Source organism: Heteronotia binoei, chromosome 5, assembly GCF_032191835.1.
Source record: "Heteronotia binoei isolate CCM8104 ecotype False Entrance Well chromosome 5, APGP_CSIRO_Hbin_v1, whole genome shotgun sequence".
NCBI lineage: Eukaryota > Metazoa > Chordata > Lepidosauria > Squamata > Gekkonidae > Heteronotia > Heteronotia binoei.
The window spans coordinates 8,064,785-8,081,525 of NC_083227.1; the positions used below are offsets into that span (position 1 = coordinate 8,064,785).

The 16,741-nt window shown below is 51.1% G+C and overlaps 2 protein-coding genes across 2 annotated transcripts in view; both read right to left on the minus strand.

Moving 5' to 3' along the window:
• LOC132572111 (oocyte zinc finger protein XlCOF6-like) overlaps window positions 1-16,741 on the minus strand; it is a 71,985-nt gene that overhangs the window by 42,275 nt on the left and 12,969 nt on the right. The gene's annotated exons all lie outside the window — the stretch shown is intronic.
• LOC132571622 (oocyte zinc finger protein XlCOF6-like) overlaps window positions 1-16,741 on the minus strand; it is a 70,066-nt gene that overhangs the window by 4,445 nt on the left and 48,880 nt on the right. Inside the window, exon 7 of the mRNA XM_060238419.1 lies at window positions 15,696-15,856. Within this exon, the coding sequence (XP_060094402.1) occupies window positions 15,696-15,856 (161 nt within the window). The remainder of the gene's footprint in view (window positions 1-15,695; window positions 15,857-16,741) is intronic.

Below are 16,741 nucleotides of genomic sequence, written 5' to 3' on the forward strand. Positions count from 1 at the left end.
TATTTCCTATGGGAATAAGTCTCTATAGGGAATAATGGAGTTCCCAGCAGACATATTCCTCCCCTCCCCCCGCTTTCTGATGACTCTGAAGCGAGGGGGAGGGTCTCCAAACCGGGGGATCCCCTGTCCTCACCTGGGGATTGGCAACCCTACCTCGGGAGCAACTTTGCGCAGGGTCGATCAACTGTGCTGAGAGAATTCCAGGATCATCCAGGAAAAGGAGGCTGAAGCTGCATCCTCCCAGCTCCTTAGAATAAGAACTCGGTTGGGGGATGCAGGGAGGGGGGGGGAGGCAGCTTTATAGCTTGGCTCTTCAGTAGACGAGGAAGCCTTTTCTCTGTTGCCCCCTCAACCTCAAGTGCGGCCAGGAAGCGCCCCTTGGAAGTTTTGACAATATTTCAGGGGGGGGGAGGACAGAACCCGACCCCACACACACAACCCCCTTCAAGGGCTTGCTGCGTCCCTGGGGATAAGCTCTCCCTTTGCAGCCCCAGAGACAGAAGGAGAAAGAGGGCAACAGTCCCTGCCTCGGGCTGCATAAGAAGATTTCCCCCCTGCCTCTGCACCATCCCCCGCCAAGCTGCATCATTGCAGAGCTTTGGTCTGTCGGGCCCAGAGCCAAGGAAAGACAATTAGAGTTCAAGATCTTCATTCAGCTTCCCGGGCATACACACGCATTGTCAGAACTGACGCTCCCGCCAGCTCTCCCACCTTATCAACCTTTACCCGGACGTTACTTTTCAAGCCAAGCGGCGCCAAGCAAAAAGCGGGGATTTTGCGCAAGGTTTTGCTATGTCCCCATCGCTACAATACAGTTACCTGTTTCTGGGTCGCATCTCCTCCTGTTCCGTGGCCTTGGCCACATAGCAACTGCCCAGCTCCCAGGCACAGCATCCTGCCTTCAGAGAAGCAATAAGCAGTGACCACCTCAAAGCAGCAAAGCAATTCAAGCATGGCATTGTATAATAGGATACATATGGCAAGAGGAACTATATGGAGTGACTCTTGACACCGTCGGTGAGGGCAGCCAGTCAGAAGGGAAACCAGGAAGCCTTTGTCGTGTCTCTGCAGCTCGGAAAGAGTTAAAGCAGCAGAGCTGTTTGCTAGAGAGGCTGAACAAGGAGTGGGAGGGAGGGCTCTGTGGTCTTCCCTTCCCAGGTTCCACCCCCCCCCCCCAGAAATTCCCCACCAACTTAGCATAGCCCTGGTTTGGCATGCATGATCCCCGCCTCCCTCCCTTAATCTAAAAGCTTATCTCTCCCCCCCCCCCCCCGCCCTTTACATGCCTTACTTTTAAGTAAACTTTTCCAGACTCCAGCTGCTGTGCTTTGCTCCGCTGCAGCTTCTCTGAAGCTCCTCTGCTCTCTTCCCCAGTTCGGAAGCAAACCCCTTCCCAGGCGCATGCGTGCACAGGCAAAGAAAAAAAAGGAAAGAAAGAGACCCTCCTCTTCTCCGACCTCCCCGCCCCATGCATTCCCTGCTGGGCCTCTCTAGCCAACGGCCTTGTGGCGTTAACCCTTTCGGCGCTGCAGAGGAAGGCAACCTGTGCTCTCGTGTTCTCCCCAGGAGGAGCCAGGCTGCCGTCTGCAATGCTGCTCCGTGGGACTTCTCGGGAGTAATTCTGCACGGGGTTGCATGCCCACACGATTCAGGAAAAGGAAGCTGAGCCCGAGCAGCTCCTTAGAAGAAGGACCGTAGAAGAACTGGATTGGAGGAGAGGAAGCTTCAGAGACTTACTGTGAAATAGATCCAGGCGGGCAGCCGTGTTGGTGTGAAGCAGTTGAACAAAGCAGGAGTGCTGGATTCCTCGTCTGATGAAGCGTGCTTAAGAGAGCACCCGAAAGCTGACCTTCTAAATAAAAATTGGTTGGTCTGAAAGGTGCCTCTTGACTCTGACTGTTAAATAGGCGAGGAAGCGTTTTTCTGTTGCCCCCCCCCACCAGAGCTCAAATGCGGCCGGAGAATGGGGGGGGGGGGGAAGCTAGGAAGCCGGGGTTTGGGGGCAGGAGGGGCTCTGATGCTCCCAGCCCCACCTTCGAAGCCCCCCTTTCCTTTCCTGAAGGGGTTGCTCTCTTGAGGTCTGCAGATGTTCTGTTTGTTAGAGCAGGTCTCCAGGCCCTCCCTGGAGGTTGGCAAACCCGTCCCAACCGAAGCAAAAGAAACCAGTGGTAGCCTCCCCCCCCCAAAAAAAAAATCGTCCTCCACCCCGGCTGCCCCCTGCCTTTCCCAGCCCCCCCTCCCTCCCGGGTCTCCAGCCAGGCCCTGCAAGAAGCGCAACCCCAGCAGGACCCACAAGCAGGCTGCAAGGAAGCGCCAGCAAAAAGGTGTGTGGGGGGGATCGCAACCCTCCCCAACCTAGACTGGGCTTCCCTTTGGTCTCCCAGCAGAGGCAGAATCCCAAACCTCCCCCTCTCCTCCCCCCCACAGAGACCCCCCCTTACTTGCGGGAGGCCGGATAGTAAAGACCCCTGGACAGGGAAGGGGGGCTATAGCAGCCTGCAGCATTCTGGAAGGGAAGGGAGGGGGGTTGCGTGGGAAGGCTCCTGGGGCCTTTTGGTCCTTCTCACACACACACATTGTCACACTCAAAAACACAACCTTTTTTATTTTTTGCATTTTGATGTGTCTCTGTGTTGGTGGCCTTTGCAAGAGTTGTGAGTTTCTCGGGTGGAAGAATCTTCTGGTTGTCTCATAGGCACAATTCAGTTGCTTAATGTGACTGGACTCTTAACGAGCCCTTGCTGGAAACTAACCCTTCCCCCTCCTCCTCTTCTATTAGGTGTAAAACCTCAGAAAGTTCTGCTTCACTGAAGCTGAAGAGGTGTGCGTGCACACAGAAGATTGGACCCACAATCAAATTGTGTTGCTGTCAGAGGGGCCACTGGACTCAGACTTTTCCCTAAAAGTATTGTTTGGCTGTTTTATTCCCCTATGATCAGGGGTTTCAACAGTTGCAAGTAAATAGGGTGGCCAGACCGTCCCGGTCTCCCGGGACATTCCCGGATCTGGCCACCCAATCCCGGATCCCGGGCTGCCTATACCGGGACCATTAAAGGTCCCGGTTTAGGCAGCCCAGGAGCCGGTGGGCCGCGGGCGCGGGCGGGGAAGGCGGGGAGTGAGGGAGGGAGCGTCCCTGCGCCTGCGCAGGGACGCTCCCACCCTCACTCCCCGCCTTCCCCGCCCCGCGCGCGGGGCCCGGCGGCAGTGGTGGAGGCCTCTCCGTGGCCTCCACTGGTCGCTGGAAGCCCTCCAGAGACTCTGGAGGGCCTCCAGCGACCAGCGGAGGGCCGCGGAGAGGCCGCGGGGCACCCGGCGCTGGTCCCGGAAGGCCTTCCAGAGGCTCTGGAAGGCCTTCGGGGACAAGCGCCGGCCAGCGAAGGCTTCCCCGCGGCCTCCGCTGGTCCCTGGAGGCCCTCCAGAGTCTCTGGAGGGGCCTCCAGGGACCAGCGGAGGCCGCGGGGAAGCCGCGGGGCACCCGGCGCTGGTCCCGGAAGGCCTTCCAGAGCCTCTGGAAGGCCTTCCGGGACCAGCGCCGGCCAGCGAAGGCTTCCCCGCGGCCCTCCGCTGGTCCCTGGAGGCCTTCCAGAGTCTCTGGAGGGCCTCCAGGGACCAGCGGAGGCCGCGGTGGAAGCCGCGGGGGCACCCGGCGCTGGTCCCGGAAGGCCTTCCAGAGGCTCTGGAAGGCCTTCCGGGACCAGCGCCGGCCAGCGAAGGCTTCCCCGCGGCCTTCCGCTGGTCCCTGGAGGCCCTCCAGAGTCTCTGGAGGGCCTCCAGGGACCAGCGGAGGCCGCGGGGAAGCCGCGGGGCACCCGGCGCTGGTCCCGGAAGGCCTTCCAGAGCCTCTGGAAGGCCTTCCGGGACCAGCGCCGGCCAGCGAAGGCTTCCCCGCGGCCTCCGCTGGTCCCTGGAGGCCCTCCAGAGTCTCTGGAGGGCCTCCAGGGACCAGCGGAGGCCGCGGGGGAAGCCGCGGGGCACCCGGCGCTGGTCCCGGAAGGCCTTCCAGAGCCTCTGGAAGGCCTTCGGGGACCAGCGCCGGCAAGCGAAGGCTTCCCCGCGGCCTCCGCTGGTCCCTGGAGGCCCTCCAGAGTCTCTGGAGGGCCTCCAGGGACCAGCGGAGGCCGCGGGGGAAGCCGCGGAGCAGCCGGCGCTGGTCCCTGGAGGCCTCCAGAGGCCAGCGCCGGTATCGGAGAGGCCCGGTGCTGGTCCCTGGAGGCCTCCAGAGGCCAGCCCCGGCAGCTCCCTCCCTCCCTCGCCGCGAGGCCGCCGCCGGAGGACTCCCCGCCGCCGCCGCCGCTGGATCCGCCGCCCTGGATTAAGGTAAGGGGGCCGAAAGCGGGGGGGGGGGGGGCGGTGGGGGCGGCCTTCCTTTCTTCCCTCCCTCCTCCCTTCCTTCCTTCCTTCCTTTCTTCCTTCCTTCCTTCCTTCCTTCCTTCCTTCCCTCACTCCCTTCCCTTCCTTCCTTCCTTCCCTCCCTCCCTCCCTCCTCCCTTTCTTCCTTTCTTCCTTCCTTCCCTCACTCCCTTCCCTTCCTTCCTTCCCTCCCTCCTCCCTCCCTTCCTTTCTTCCTTCCTTCCCTCCCTCCCTTGCCTTCCTTCCTTCCCTCCCTCCTCCCTTCCTTTCTTCCTTCCTTCCTTCCCTCCCTCCCCCCTTCCTTCCTTCCTTCCTTCCTTCCCTCCCTCCCCCTTCCTTCCTTCCTTCCCTCCCTCCCTCCCTCCCCCTTCCTTCCTTCCTTCCTTCCTTCCTTCCTTCCTTCCTTCCTTCCTTCCTTCCTTCCTTCCTTCCTTCCTTCCTTCCTTCCTTCCTTCCTTCCTTCCTCCCTCCCTTCCCTCCCTTCCTTCCTTCCTTCCCTCCCTCCCTTCTTCCCTTCTTCCCTTCCTCCCTTTCTCCCTTCCTTCCTTCCTTCCCTCCCTCCCTCCTTATGTTGTTATGTGATGCAGAGTGTTGGACTGGATGGGCCACTGGCCTGATCCAACAGGGCTTCTCTTATGTTGTTATGTGACGCAGAGTGTTGGACTGGATGGGCCACTGGCCTGATCCAACAGGGCTTCTCTTATGTTCTTATGTGACGCAGAGTGTTGGACTGGATGGGCCACTGGCCTGATCCAACAGGGCTTCTCTTATGTTCTTATGTGACGCAGAGTGTTGGACTGGATGGGCCACTGGCCTGATCCAACAGGGCTTCTCTTATGTTGTTATGTGATGCAGAGTGTTGGACTGGATGGGCCACTGGCCTGATCCAACAGGGCTTCTCTTATGTTGTTATGTGACGCAGAGTGTTGGACTGGATGGGCCACTGGCCTGATCCAACAGGGCTTCTCTTATGTTGTTATGTGATGCAGAGTGTTGGACTGGATGGGCCACTGGCCTGATCCAACAGGGCTTCTCTTATGTTGTTATGTGATGCAGAGTGTTGGACTGGATGGGCCACTGGCCTGATCCAACAGGGCTTCTCTTATGTTATTATGTGACGCAGAGTGTTGGACTGGAGGGGCCACTGGCCTGATCCAACAGGGCTTCTCTTATGTGACAATACTGACTTTGGTGGACCCAAGCACTGATTCAGTGTAAGGGAGCTTTGCGTTTGTGTCTTCTAGTGCAATTTTGTTCTCAGATCCTGTATTTACTTCATCAGTATATGGGATAAGGCACTTTCTCAACTGTGCTGCATAATGCAGCCTATTTATTTTGTCCTGTTGGCTCTGTTGGCTCTATCTGCGCCACCTTCATCACTTTCGGGGTGTGGATCCCCCAGTGGAGTGGTCTCCCGACTCCCTCCGCCGGCTGTTTCTGATAGCCCTGCGCCCCCTCTTTCATTTGATATGTGTCCCGTGCGGGTGCCACCCTCCCGCCGGGAGATGCCGCAAAATGAGCCCCCTTGAGGCTTATGGCGGCAGGGCTTGGGGGAAGCGAGCTAGACTGCTGTTCTTTTGAGGGGTTATAGAGTGTTTCGAGCCCGTCCCTGTGGCATCGGTCCCATCATTGTGGGGCCCAGGGGGCCGGCGCAGCGGCACGCTGAAGCAGCCTGTCGGTCACTTCCAGGTTCCTGTCCTGCATCTTGACCGGTGTTATTAGTGACAGGCTGCTTCGGCGTGCCGCTGCGCCGGCCCCCTTGGTCCCACAACGATGGGACCGATGCCACAGGGACGGGCTCGAAACACTCTATAACCCCTCAAAAGAACAGCAGTCTAGCTCGCTTCCCCCGAGCCCTGCCGCCATAAGCCTCAAGGGGGCTCATTTTGCGGCATCTCCCGGCGGGAGGGTGGCACCCGCACGGGACACATATCAAATGAAAGAGGGGGCGCAGGGCTATCAGAAACAGTCAGCGGAGGGTGTCGGGAGACCACCCCACTGGGGGATCCACACCCCGAAAGTGATGAAGGTGGCGCAGATAGAGCCAACAGAGCCAACAGGACAAAATAAATAGGCTGCATTATGCAGCACAGTTGAGAAAGTGCCTTATCCCATATACTGATGAAGTATATACAGGATTTGAGAACAAAATTGTTTCCGGCGGTGATATTTGGGGGATTTTTGGGGACGTCACAGGAAGTGCTGTGAAGTCACTTCCTGTTTCCAGCAGGTGACGCGGGGGAAATGATGTCACAGGAAGTGATGCCACTTCCTGTTTCCGGTGGTGGCATGACATCACCGGAAGTGACGTCACTTCCTGTTTCCGGCGGCGCGCGCGCGAAGCACCCCCCCCCCCCCCCCAGTGTCCCTGGCTGGCCTTCAGACATTATGGTCACCCTACAAGTAAAGGAGATAAATATGAACAGCACATGTGTTTGTGGAGGGGTTAACCCAGGGAGCATGCAAGGGCACTACCATGAAGAAGAAGATATGGGATTTATATCCCACCCTCCACTCCGAAGACTCTCAGAGCGGCTCACAATCTCCTTTCCCTTCCTCCCCCACAACAGACACCCTGTGAGGTGGGTGGGGCTGAGAGGGCTCTCACAGCAGCTGCCCTTTCAAGGACAGAGGCTCAGAGCGGCCTACAATCTCCTTTCCCTTCCTCCCCCACAACAGACACCCTGTGAGGTGGGTCGGGCTGGAGAGGGCTCTCACAGCAGCTGCCCTTTCAAGGACAATCTCTGCCAGAGCTGTGGCTGACCCAAGGCCATTCCAGCAGGTGCAAGTGGAGGAGTGGGGAATCAAGCCCGGTTCTCCCGGATAAGAGTCCGCACACTTCACCACTACACCAAACTGGCTCTCCCTCAGAGCTGGGAGGAGGGGGGGTGCGTAGACCACAACTTCTCGGGAGGAGGGAAGGGGCAAAACCTGGTCCAGGCCCACATGGTTAGTAATTTGTATTTGTTTAAATTTGAAATAATTTATACTTCTAAAGGCTACCAACAATTAATGGTGTGGTTTAAAAATATATAATTGTGCGACTCCACTGTGCGACTGAACAACACAACTCCCTAATCTTAGACAAATCCTCTTAACAAGCAATGCTTCCTCTCAGCTCAATTAGTGTGAGCTAGCTCACAGTTTTTTAGTCTCTGGCTCACACATTTTTGTCTTAGTTCAGGAAAAATGGCCCCAGAGCAAACTAATTTATGCAGTACCTCACAATTTAATGACATTAGCACACAAAGTAGAATTTTTGCACACAAGCCTTCACAACTTGAGAGAGTATTGTTAATTACACCACTTACATACCGGATACACACTAGGAAATCTCCAAATGCTTCTTAGAATCCACAGTGAATTCTGGCATCTCAGACACCTTGACCTGAAATTGTGGGAGCCTTTGTTTGATTGAAGTACAATCCAGGACAGCAGAATCGCCTCACTTGCCATATTTCATGAACCAGCTTTATCTACCACTCCCCAATCATACATCCACACAGAAACGATAGCTGAAAAGGCTTTTCCCAAATATTCAGTTTCTTCTCTAAAGCTGCCCTGTGGTGCAGAGTGGTCAGCTGCAGTCCAAGCTCTGCTCATGACCTGAGTTTGATCCCAGTGGAAACTGGGTTCAGGTAGCCAGCTAGAGGTTGACTCAGCCTTCCATCCTTCCGAGGTCCGTAAAATGAGTAGCCAGCTTGCTTGGGTAAAGTGTAGATTGGTGGGGAAGGCAAAGGCAAATCACCTTGTAAAAAAGTTTGCCAAGAAAATGTCATGATGTGACGTCACCCCAGGGGTCGGTAATGACTGGTGCTTGCACCTTTACCTTTAAAGCTGCAAATCTCAGGATATCAAAATCACCTTAACTTTCAGCACTGCAGACACAGGCCAATCGAGGTACAAATCCCGTAGCAGCCCTGCCCTCCCCCACTACCACCCCCTGCCTTTCACAGCCCCACTGTGCCCTCCAGCCCAGGACCTGCAAGAAGCACAACTCCAGCAGTGGCCAAATGCTGCAAGGAAGCACCAGCAAAGGCGGGGACCACCCCCCCCCCCAAAAAAAAACCCCCCTAGATTGGACTTCCCTCTCCAGAATTTCAGATCTCTCCCCCTCCAATGCTCCTATCTACGGACTGCCTTTCTCCGCATGTTCCCCATAGAGCACTGCGTTCAGGGACACAACATCTATTGTCTATCCCCGAACCAAGGGAGGCCAGGCTGTGTTCCACATGAAGCAGGGCCTTCTCAGTGGCAGCACCTGAAATGTGGAATGCCCTCCTGGAGGCCATAAGGGCCCTGCAGGATCTCTCTCAATTCTGCAGGGCTTGCAACACAGAGTTATTTCCACAGGCCTTTAACATAAGAACATAAGAGAAGCCATGTTGGATCAGGCCAATGGCCCATCCAGTCCAACACTCTGTGTCACATAGGAGAAGACGTGTTGGATCAGGCCAAAGGTCCATCCAGTCCAACACTCTGTGTCACACAATGGCCAGAAAAAAAACCCAAGTGCCATCAGGAGGTTCACAAGTGGGGCTAGGAGCCCTTCCACTTTGCCCCCTCCCCCAAGCACCAAGAATACAGAGCATCACTGCCCCAGACAGTTCCAATAATATACTGTAGGTAATAGCCACTGATGGACCTCTGCTCCATATTTTGATCCAATCCCCTCTTGAAGCTGGCTATGCTTGTAGCCGCCAGCACATCTAGGCTGGGAGAGGACTGCCACCCTACGTTGCTGAGGGATTGCGATTAGTGTGGGATCACTGTTAGAAAAGGAAGAGCCTGCCCATACTGTAGCTGAACAGCATCATAAAATGTTTTAATTGTAAAGTATTGTTTTGAGTAGCGATTGTGGGTGTTTGAACTAATTGTTGGCCGCCCTGAGTCCACTTTTGGAGGAAAGGAAAAGGTCCCCTGTGCAAGCGCCAATCGTTTCCGACTCTGGGGTGACGTTGCTTTCACAACGTTTTCACGGCAGACTTTTTACGGGGTGGTTTGCCATTGCCTTCCCCAGTCATCTACTTCCCACCCACCACCCACCCCCAGCAAGCTGGGAACTCATTTGACCGACCTCGGAAGCATGCAAGACTGAATCAACCTGGAGCCTGTGACCTGAACCCAGCTTCTGCCGGAATCGAACTCAGGTCGTGAGCAGAGAGTTCAGATCACAGTACTGCTCCTTTACCACTCTGCGCCAAGGGGCTGCTGATGCCCTAGAGGAATGGAAAGGAAAGGTCCCCTGTGCAAGCACCAGTTGTTTCCAACTCGGGTGACGTTGCTTTCACGTTTTCATGGCAGACTTTTTACAGGGTGGTTTGCCTTCCCCAGTCTCGCAGAGAGGGTGGGATAAAAATCTGAAGTAATAATAAATAAATACATAAATAAATACATACATACATAAACAAGCAAGCAAGCTGCAGAGTCTTGTGAGTAAAAAATCTACTTTGTGAGCTACTGACAATAAGGTGGTGAGAGACTGCGTGAATTGGTGTGCTCTGGGGCCATCCTTCCTGAGCTAAGACAAAAAGGTGTGAGCTGGAGGCTAAAAATCTGTGAGCTAGCTCACGCTCACTCAGCTTAGAGGGAACACTGTCCCCCTCTTCTCCCCCCATGGGGAGCCCCCCCACACACACTTGCAAAAGGCCAGGCAGCAATGCTCACAGCCTGCAGTGTCCTGGAGGAAGGGTTGCCACTCCTAAGTAGGGGGGGAATTCCCCGGTTTGGAGGCTCTCCCTCCCCTTGCTTCAGGGTGATCAGAAGGGGGGGGAGAGAGAAATGTCTGGTTGGCACTCCATTGTTCTCTAATGAGACCGATTCCCATAGGGTATAATGTGGTCTATTCACACACACACACACCCCAAGCCGTGAAGAAGATGCTCACAGCAATGCCCCTACAGGTTTTAGGGGCTTTGGGAGAGGCTGTTTTTTGAGGTAGAGACACCAAATTTTCAGCAAAGCATCCAAAGCCTCTCCCCAAGATACCCTCCAAGCTTCAAAAAGATTAGACCAGGGGATCCAATTCTATGGGCCCCTAAAGAAGGTGCTCCCTATCATCATTATTTCCAGTGGACGGAAGGCATTTAAAAGGTGTGCAATCCCTTTGCATGCGATGGCCAGAACTCTCGCTTTGGGGTTCAATTGTTTGTCACAACCTTGCTACTGGCTCCACCCCCAGTGTCTCCTGGCTCTGCCCTCAGTCCCCACATTTTTCTTGGACTTGGCAACCCTACCTGGAAGAAAGGGGGGGTGGGTGGTCTTGCGTCTTTTCTGTGCTTCAGCCTAAGGTGAGGTTTATTTCACTCACACTCATGCCCTCCCTCCCTCCTTTTTTGGAATTTTTGCATTTTTATGTGCCTGAGTGTTTGTATCCTTTGCAAGAGTTGTGCATTTCAGTTTCTCAGGTGGAAAACTATTCTGTTGTCTCGCTGGCACCACTCAAGTTATTTTTGCTTTTTTACCATTCTGTTCTTGTTCTGAATTGTCGCTTTAATTGCTTAGGTCTTACCAACTGTTTTAATCCATTCTCAGGTGTACGCATTGCCAGTTGCTAAATGCAACTTGACTCCAACTAGCCCTTGCTACTAACCTTCCCCCCCCCCCTCCACTGAGATGTAAAGCCTGAGAAAGTTCCGTTCACTGTACCTGAAGTAGTATGCATGTGCACACAGAGTGGTTAGCTGCAGTATTGAAGTCCAAGCTCTGTTCACGACCTGAGTTCGATCCCAGCAGAAGCTGGGTTCAGGTAGCCCTCTCAAGTTTGACTCAGTCATCCACCCTTCCAAGGTCAGTAAAATGAGTACCCAGCTTGCTGGGGGTAAAGTGTAGATGACTGGGGAAGGCAATGGCAAACAACTCGTTAAAAGTCTGCCAAGAAAATGTAGTGATTTGATGTCACCCCAGGAGTCAGTAACAACTAAGTGCTCGCACCTTGACCTTGAAAGCTGGATACCAAAATCACCTTAACTTCCAGCACTGGAGACACAGGCCTCTCTTCCCCCCTGTCCTGACACACACAGCTCAAGACAGAAATATTACTTTCCTCTCCATTTCTTTTTTTCTAAAGCTGCAACTCCCAGGGCATGAAAACAACTTCCAAACAAAAAGTATTTCCTCATCTTGGAAATTCCGGGTGGGGGGAGGGGGCTTGAGGCACTTAATACGCCCACACAGAGGATGTTCTGATTCCCTTCATTTTGACATCCTCCATGAATCTGGCTGATGTCCTTATAAAGCCACCTATGGCCAAAGTTTCCATCATAGAACTCTGCAGTTTCTGAGCTCCTGTGTGAATATAGAAAACACAGGGTTTTTTGGGGGGGACTGAGGTTTCTACATTGACCTGTGGCAAACCAGAAATGTTCATTCACTCTGTGTTTTTTTAAAAGGTAAAGGTAGTCCCCTGTGCATGCACCAGTCATTCCCGACTCTGGGGTAACCGCATCACGACATTTCCATGGCAGACTTTTTACGGGGTTGTGAGAAACCGGTCAGGGTCAGCTTGGGAGGGTGACCGCTATAAATTTTTCCATGTCCCCTCCCCTCAGTCCGTCAGGCACACACACAGAAATCCTGTGAGAACTAAAGTGAACTAGGCACCAGACAGTTTAACGTCAAAAACCAAAGAAATATTTATTGGATTACAAAAGGCAAGGGAGAGGGATAAAAATGTGCCTTCACTGTGCCTTCAAAGTTCACTTGCCATGGAGTTCCACGGCTTGGAGAAGGAAGGTGTTTAGAGGGACAGTCCCTTCAGGAGCTTTCTCCACCCTTGGGGAAAATGGAGGAGGAGGGCACCTTCTTCTTTAGATTCCATAGACTGGACTCCTGGTTCAACTTTTCATAAACTTGGGGGAGGGGGTTTGAGGAAAGGCACAAACGTGATGGAGCAAATTTGGTACCAATGCCTTAAAAAACAGCCCCTCTCCCAGAGTGCCAGATATTCCTGCATCAATTCTCCGTCGTACGTGATGTGGCCCATTGAACTTACTAAGCTGTTTGGTTAGGGAACACAACCTGTTTCTTTCCGCCTGAATTAATCCAACTGCCAGAATGTTTTTGGCTTCAAAGTAGTGAAACCCAAAAAAACCTCCCAACAGGCTGGACTAGGGAGCCTTTAGGGTTGAGATATGCCTCTCTAGAATGCTTCTCAGATGAAATGTTTGTGAATTAAGGATGCCAGCTGGTCAAACTATGGTTATACCCGAAGCAGAGAGCCTGTAGATGTCTGTTTCCCTCAAACTGTCTGTTCCTTTATAGGATCTGGGAAAGGAACTGTTCTCACCAGTTTTGAAGATGTCAGAGTTAAACTGACATATAACCGGAAGTAGGAAGTTTCCAGAGGAGGGGAACCAGAAAAGACTGAATCTCTTTTCACAATCTAAGCCAGGGGTGGCCAACATTAGCTCTCCAGATGTTTTTTGCCTCCAACTCCCATCAGCCCCAGCCATTGGCCATCTTGGCTGGGGCTGATGGGAGTTGGAGGCAAAAAACATCTGGAGAGCCACGGTTGGTCACCCCTGATCTAAGCAATCAAAAATTTCTCTCCCCATGTGCGTGTTCTTTGATGCAGGTGAAGAGTGCCATTCATTGGGATGGTGTCTTTGTGTAATGAAAGCGTCCCTTGGGGCTACTCACGAGCCCGGGTGTAGTGGAGCTTCGGCTGGATGTTGCACATTCAAAAGGTTCTGTGTGGATCTTTCGATGCTATTGAAGATTCCCCATCTCCCTGAATCTCTTTCCATACTCTGAGCTTTTAATTACATTTCTCCCCTTTGAGGCTTCTCTGATGCTGTTGAAGATGGCCACTCTGACTGAATCTCTTTCCATACTCCAGTGGTTAAAACAATTTTATTTGGTAACACATGATAACAAATTATATTTCTTGCATCATTAGTAACTTCTTTTATTTATCCCATATTTTACTTTCTACCCACCCCTCCCCCCGTTACTTGACCTTCGCCAGTGTTATTTACTTAAAGTACTAATGTTTAAAGGTACCCTTAACTAATAAAAACAAAAATTAATATTCTTCTTTTTTCTAAGACTTAATCATTATCAAAAATTGTCCAATGTCCTTTTATTTTCCATTCTTTTTCTACATATCTTCTGAACTTTTTTCCACTCCATCTTAAAAACTTCTAAATCATAGTCTCTTAAAATTCTTGTTAATTTGTCCATTTCACTCCATGTCATAATTTTTACAATCCAATCCCATTTCTCTGGTATTTTTTCTTGCTTCCACAACTGCGCATATAGTGTCCTAGCAGCTGAAAGCAAGTACCAAATTATAGTTCTATCTTCTTTTGGAAATTTTTCCATTCGTAATCCCAACAGAAAAGTCTCTGCAACTTTCTTAAATTCATATCCCAAGATCCTAGAAATTTCTTGTTGAATCATCTGCCAAAACTTTTTTGCTCTTTCACAAGTCCACCACATATGGTAGAAGGAACCTTCATGTTTTTTACATTTCCAACATCTGTCTGGCATCTTATTCATCTTTGCCAATTTCTTAGGAGTCATATACCATCTATACATCATTTTAAAACAGTTCTCTTTAATACTATGACACGTCGAAAGCTTCATAGAGTTCTTCCACAAATATTCCCAAGTTTCCATCTGTATTTCTTTATTTACATTAATTGCCCACTTAATCATTTGAGATTTCACTACTTCATCTTCCGTAGATCATTTTAAAAGTAATTTAATCATTTAAAATACAAACCCTAATAATTTATATAATTTTGAAATTAATTTTTCGTTGTCTCTTTCTATACTCTGAGCACTTAAAAGCTTTCCCCCCGTGTGGGTTCTCTGATGATACTGAAGATTGCCACTCATACTGAATCTCTTTCCACATTCTGAGCATTCAAAAGCTTTCTCCCCTGTGCGGATTTTATAATGATGTTGAAGATAGTCACTCGTACAGTATTTTTCCCCACACTCTGAGCATTCAAAAGGTTTCTCCCCTTTGTGGGTTCTCTGATGACGTTGAAGATCACCACTGACTGAATCTCTTTCCACACTATGAGCATTCAAAAGGTTTTACCCCTGTGTGGGTTCCCTGATGATGATGAAGACTGCCACTCTGGCTGAATCTGTTTCCACACTCTGAGCATTCAAAAGGTTTTACCCGTGTGGGTTCCCTGATGACGATGAAGATTGCCACTCCAGCTGAATCTCTTTCCACACTCTGAGCATTCAAAAGGTTTCTCCCCTGTGTGGGTTTTCTGATGCTGTTGAAGATGACCACTCTGAATGAATCTCTTTCCACACTCTGCACATTTAAAAGGTTTCTCCCCTGTGTGGGTTCTCTGATGACATTGAAGTTCGCAACACCGACTGAATCTCTTTCCACACTCTGCGCATTCAAAAGGTTTTACCCCTGTGTGGGTTTCCTGATGACGATGAAGATTGCTAGTCCAGCTGAATCTTTTTCCACACTCTGAGCATTCAAAAGGTTTCTCCCCTGTGTGGGTTTTCTGATGCTGTTGAAGATGGCCACTCTGATTGAATCTCTTTCCACACTCTGCGCATTCAAAAGGTTTTACCCCTGTGTGGGTTTCCTGATGACGATGAAGATTGCTACTACAGTTGAATCTTTTTCCACACTCTGAGCATTCAAAAGGTTTCTCCCCTGTGTGGGTTTTCTGATGCTGTTGAAGATGGCCACTCCGATTGAATCTCTTTCCACACTTTGAACATACAAAAGGTTTTTCCCCTGCGTGAGTTTTTTGATGCTGTTGAAGATGGCCACTTCGATTGAATCTCTTTCCACACTTTGAACATTCAAAAGGTTTCTCCCCTCTGTGGGCTCTCTGATGTTGCTGAAGACTGCTGCTTGTACTTAATCTCTTTCCACAATCTGAGCATTCAAAAGGCTTCTCCGTTGGTTTTTCCCCTGTGTGAGTTTTTTGATGCTGTTGAAGATGGCCTCTCCGATTGAATCTCTTTCCACACTCTGCACATTCAAAAGGTTTCTCCCCTGTGTGGGTTTTCTGATGCTGTTGAAGATGGCCACTCCGATTGAATCTCTTTCCACACTTTGAACATTCAAAAGGTTTCTCCCCTCTGTGGGCTCTCTGATGCTGCTGAAGACTGCTGCTTGTACTGAATCTCTTTGCACAATCTGAGCATTCAAAAGGCTTCTCCGTTGTGTGGGTTTTCTCATGCTGTTGAAGATTGCCACTGAGAATGAATTTATTTCTGGTCTCTGAGAATTCAGAAGGTTTCTCCTCTATCTTTATTTTTTGGGGCACAAGAAGCTGTGATCTATTTCGGAAATACTTTTCACACTTAATGGATTTACATGCCTTCTTTATCCTGTGCTTTAGAAAATGTACACTCTGCTGTATTCCATCATGCTTGTCAACCAAAGAGCTGCCTTTCTTTCTCTTTATTCTTCTTTGATTTCTGACACTTTCGTTCATGTTTTCATGTTTAACTTTATCAGGCATTTCCTGGTGAACTTGTTCACTCTCCTCATTCCTCTGCTCATAATTTGCTGAAATAAAAAGAGAGATTCTGTTAGCTTAGTGATCTCTGATATTAAACCCGTCATAAAGCTTAATATATATTTTAAAAGGGGTCTTCTTTGCTTGGGTGAACCCAGTGAATTGGTGTCGCTCAGGTACAAATAGCACTGACCCAAGGGGACCCAGGTTTTTCTCCTTGACAGGATAATTTCCAGCTCACAGACAGAGCAGATGTTTGTAATCCAGGGGGGAGGGTGTGTTGGAAAGGTTGACAACAGAGAAATGAGGATTTGGACCCTTCCAGAGTCCTCCTGAGGGACTCTCCTCCACTTGTTCCCAGGTCAACATACCTTCTCTGGCTTGGGGGATGGCCACAACACTGGCCTCAGTCGCCCTTCTGCAAGAACACTCACATGAACACATGAAGCGGCCTTAGACTGAATCAGAACTTTCATCTGTTGAAGTCAGTATCCTCAGTCCAGCAGCAGTCTTCCAGGATCTCAAGCGGACATTTTTCAATCACCTCCTACCTGATCCTTTTCCCTGCAGATTCTGGGGATTGAGCCTGGGACCTTCCTTGGGAGGTGGGGAGCTCTCCTTCTTTGGAGGTTTTTTAAAAGAGGAAAGGGCCACAGTAATGGCTTTACATTAAGGGCGGGAAGCTACCAGCTGGATATTAGGGAAAAAAAATTATGGTAACAGTTGTTCTACTGTGGAATCAGCTACCTAGGATAGAGAGGGGTTTCCCCTCCCTCGCAATCTTTAAGCAGCAGCTGGACAAACACTCATCGGGGGTTGTAAATTTAGGCTGATCCTGCACTGAACATGGGGCTGGACTAGATGGCCTCTACGGCCCCTTCCAACTCTGTGATTCTAGGATTGTAACAGAGGCTAGATGGCCATCATTAGACCCC